At 45.7% G+C, this 4,599-nt stretch overlaps 1 protein-coding gene across 1 annotated transcript in view; it reads left to right on the top strand.

Annotated features, from left to right (window-relative positions):
• The window catches only part of GLS (glutaminase), a gene marked incomplete at its 5' end in the record, with an annotated part of 79,647 nt that overhangs the window by 34,972 nt on the left and 40,076 nt on the right, over window positions 1-4,599 (top strand). The window contains 3 exons of the mRNA XM_015408819.1: window positions 369-427; window positions 1,850-1,916; window positions 3,062-3,112. Of these exons, the coding sequence (XP_015264305.1) occupies window positions 369-427; window positions 1,850-1,916; window positions 3,062-3,112 (177 nt within the window). The remainder of the gene's footprint in view (window positions 1-368; window positions 428-1,849; window positions 1,917-3,061; window positions 3,113-4,599) is intronic.

The following is a 4,599-nucleotide window of genomic DNA, read 5'->3' as shown; positions in this document are numbered from 1 at the left end:
TGGAGAGCTACTGCCAGTCAGAGTAGACAATACTGGCTTTGATAGATACCAGTGTTCAGACTTGGTATAAGGAAACTTCATTTAGGGAGGGGCTGTGGCTCAATGGAAGAGCCTCTGCTTGGCATGCAGAAGGTCGCAGGTTCAATCCCTGGCATCTCCAGTTAAAAGGACCAGGCAGTAGGTGATGGTAAAGACCTCTGCCTGAGACCCTGGAGAGCTGCTGCTAGTCTGAGTAGACAATACCGACCTTGAGGGACCAGGGATCTGATTCAGTATAAGGCAGCTTCGTACATACAGTGAGTCCTCTTGCTAGCTTTATGATAGACTGTGCTGTACTCTTCAAAAAAGCTGTGGTGCTTCTTCAATAGGTGATGCAGTTCATGAATAAGATGGCTGGAAATGAATATGTTGGGTTCAGTAATGCCACGTAAGTATGGTTTTTTTTTTGGTTTTTTTTTAAGTCCACCCTCCAGTCCGACACCACAAGCCTAGGTAGTGATGGATTAAACATTAAAACGTGTGCAAATTACTCCTTTTCCAAGGGCCTGCCAAAACTCTTACTTCATTGGCTTACTTGCAACCAGTTCAAGCCACCCAGAGAAAGAGAGATTTTACAGTGCATTTGAAAGACATTTGGACACTGGAATGAAAGGCTGTATAGCTTGGGGAGCAGCCACTGAAAATGCTTCTCCGTGGTTTTTGAACTCGGCCCTCGGCCCGTAGCATAGTTGTTACGACTTGAGGAACACTCTGTTCTCTCTTTGGCACATTAGGCCCTAATGGTTGAGGGATCTGTAAATTTTTCCTCTTTTAAAGATTCAGTACATACATAACTTATGCAAAACCGTATCTTATTTTTACAGTGCTTAGTTTGGGAAACTAGGAATTGATCTATGGTTTCTGGTTCTTTCACCAATTCCTGTCTTCAGAACCATCGCTTTCTCCCCACCCCACCCCCCGTGCCAGTGACCTAGCGGGTATCCCAGCTAACTTAACAGGTTCCCTTGCTCGAAAGCCAGTCAAATCCGACTCTAGGGTTGCGGTGCTCATCTCTGTTTCAAAGCCGAAGAGCCAGTGCTGTCCAAGGACGTTTCCGTGGTCATGTGGCCGGCATGACTAAACACCAAGGCGCATGGAATGCAGGGGTACCTATTCATCTACTTGCAATTTCTTGCTTTCGAACTGCTAGGTTGGCAGGAGCTGGAACTAGAGACGGGAGCTCACTTCGTCATGCGGCACACTCGGGTCTTGAACTGCCGAACTTCTGACCTTCCACAGCCTGCAGTTCAGCGTCTTAACCACCTGAGCCACCGCAGCTCCTTGTCACCTTGTAGCAGCACAAACTCCCTTGCCATTGGCCAGTGGGAATGCGGGGGGAGGGGGGGCCTGGTTGCGCCTGGCCATCTCTGGTGCCTCCTAGCAGAGCAAGCAGCCACTAGGTTACTTAACTGTGACTAGTTTAACTAAGCCATGGCTTCACATCCATCTGGACCCAGCCCTCTTTCACCCAGCCCATATCTGCATGGAATACCTCTCCTGTGTGTCTCTTCCCCCCCCCCCCTTCTGGGCATAGAACACGGGTCACTGGGGGTGGGAGGGAGGTATTCGTGAATGTCCTGCATTGTGCAAAGGGTCAGACGAGGTGATCCTTGAGGTCCCTTCCAGCTCTATGATTCTATGCTGTGTAGGAATGATTTCCTGCTACAGAACTGAAAGATATATGCTAGATTAGTAGCTATTTGTACGATCTTTTGAAAATTACAAATAGCTAACCTAGAAGGACATCACTCATGTCAGAAGCATTTGGTATTCTGTCCACTTCTTAATTTGCATTTCTGTACCTTATTAGGTTCCAGTCTGAAAGAGAGAGTGGAGACCGAAACTTTGCTATAGGCTATTACCTAAAAGAGAAGAAGGTAAGTTTTGGGTAAATTCAGTGGTGTTTTACAAGATGATATCATGTCATAGATGCAATGAACATGAAATTGAGCCAACTTCAGAGGACGGCAGAAGACAGGAAGGCCTGGCGTGATCTGGTCCATGGGGTCGCAAAGAGTCGGACTCGACTGTGCGACTGAACAACAACAAAAATCGTATCTCAACTTTCTTGTAAGTAAAAATTTATATAGCTAGCTAGAAAAACAACAGTTTTTCTGTACAGTCCATTAAACATACAACAGAACCGCACTTACTGCTCTGAAACTGCACTCAGTACAGTCTGGTCAAGCATATGTTTTCCTGTCTCATGGCTGAACTCGGGAAAAACCTGTTCTGCTGCCATCTAGCAGAAGGTTCTTCTCCACAGCACTTATTGGCCAGTACTTGTGCCGTCTTGACCCTATCTTATCCACATTCTCAAGGCAGTCTACAACTTTTAAAACAACTGCACTAAAGAACATGTAGTGCTTTTAAAAAGTGTGTGTGGGGGGAACACAAAATAGTTGGCCTGCCGGAAGCATTCTAAAGGGGCAAAACTAGCAGCTGGATCTATATTGAAGCAAAAGGCCGTTGGACTTGTCTCCCATGGAGATAACCAGTTTGACATCCATTTGTGCAGGCTTAAAATCAATATGTTTATGTCTGAATGAACTTCAGTGAGATACCTGTGGGATTTCCTGTTGATAGATTTCTGTTGAGGTTAAGCCAGCTGGCTACTTGGAAACAAAACTCTCATGGTTTAGGGCATCTGTTGTGGCACGACAGGGAAGCAGCGGATGTGGGGGAAGGAGGGCAGGCCCACCACAAGGTGAAATGGCATCCCAGGCACCCCAGACTTCTCTTATGTTTATGAGGTTTCACTGGCCTTCTGCTAGGTGTTTCATGGAAGTAATTGCTGGGAAGGTGCCGAGGTACCTGAAGAAGCTTTACTTCAAGTGTATTTAATGGATGAAATGAAACAATATATCCCGTGCGGTTACTTCTAAATAATGGTGACATTGCATAACTTGAGTACTTGGCCAGCGTTCAGTTGCTTCTGCAGGTATCTCATGATCTTCAGCTCAGACTCGTTGAATTCCTTGGTGTGTCCCAGTGTATTAAATTTTGCTACGTTGTTTTCCAGTGTTTCCCGGAAGGTACAGATATGGTTGGCATCTTGGACTTCTACTTCCAGGTAACGCCTTAACCTTCATCACTTCTGTAGTTTTCAGACAAAACACCGTTCCGGTCCAGAGGCACTTCAGAGATGGACAACAAACGGATAAGTCTTCATGAGTCAAAGTTCATGACAGCCAGTTTGGTGTAGTGGTTAGGAGTGTGGAATCTAATCTGGGAGAACCGGGTTTGATTCCCCACTTCTCCACAAACAGCTGATGGTGTGACCTTGGGTCAGTTAGACATTTTCTCAGAGCTGTTCTCTCAAGGGCAGTTCTCAAAAGAGCTCTCTCAGCCCCACCTACCTCACAGGGTGTCTGTTGTGGGGAGGTGAAGGGAAAGGAGTTTGTAAGCCGCTCTGAGACTCCTTCGGGGACTGAAGGGCGGGGTATAAATCCAATCTCCTCTTCTTTCTGATGAAATGAACTTTGACTCACAAAAGCTTATCTACTGAAAATTTTTGTTTGGCTCTAAGGTCCCTTTGGACTCAAATTTTGTTCTGCTTTTGCTGACTAACATGGCAGCCCAACCTGAAAGAAAAAACGTAAATATACAGAAATAGGGCAAATATAATGTTGACTGAAGCCTCAGCATTCTGGTCAACATGAAACCCTACTAAAGTACCAGTTCTATTAACCCTGTTGATGTAGCTAAAATTCATAATTCCTGGCTTCTGGTCACTCACTTTGTCAGCCCCAGTCCAAGAAGGGCATTATGACGTGAGAATTCCTCTTCCACTTACCTGGATCCTCTGCAACCGGCCGGTACGTGGCTGTCTCTCTCCCCCCACCACCACCACGACTGTTCCAACTACATACCAGGAAGGGGTAGCTTTCTTCCATGAAGTACAAATGTTTGTGTAGCATAATAGTGCAGTGAGATTTTTCATTGGTTTGCCGAATTTTCAGTGGTTGATGTTGGCGTGCATGTGCCAATGTCCACCCTTCACACTCAAGCCTGGAAGGGTTCAGTTTTACCCTTGTCTTGCACTGCACAGTTTGGGGTCTTCTGGCACACGTCTTTCCAAACTTCAGTCGTCAGGTTGGCTGTATTTACACCCCTGGATGACTGAGGCTTGGGTCAAGTGAGCAGAAAGCTAATTCTCAAGTCCCAGAGGTCTGCAGTTTTGCTAATTGTCCTTTTTTGGGGGGTGGGGGGGTTATCGAATTGTTCCTCACCCTTGGTACCTTGCAGGCCCCCGATTTTTTTTGGCAGAAATGTATTCATCATGATTCTGCCTTATAGTGACAGGCTCATTCTTTAATGGAATGTTCTAGTTTGGGCACCAAGAAAAGTAACGTAGAAACTATGTTCTGCACTGGGCCAATGAAGTCTGCTAAGAGATTTTCCCTTTCTTTTAAAGTATTTTTTGTCATCAGCTGAGAATGCTCAAGCACAGTCTTTCGTCCTAACCCCAACGCTTACTATATATAACCTGAACAAAGTTTGAGTCCAGTGGCACCTTTAAGACGAGCAGAGTTTTATTCAAGGTATAAGCTTTCATGT

Source organism: Gekko japonicus, unplaced genomic scaffold, assembly GCF_001447785.1.
Source record: "Gekko japonicus isolate JY-2015 unplaced genomic scaffold, Gekko_japonicus_V1.1 scaffold3592, whole genome shotgun sequence".
In the NCBI taxonomy this organism is placed as follows: Eukaryota; Metazoa; Chordata; class Lepidosauria; order Squamata; family Gekkonidae; genus Gekko; species Gekko japonicus.
Note: the sequence above shows the minus strand (reverse complement) of the source record. Positions and strands in the feature narration are given on the sequence as shown.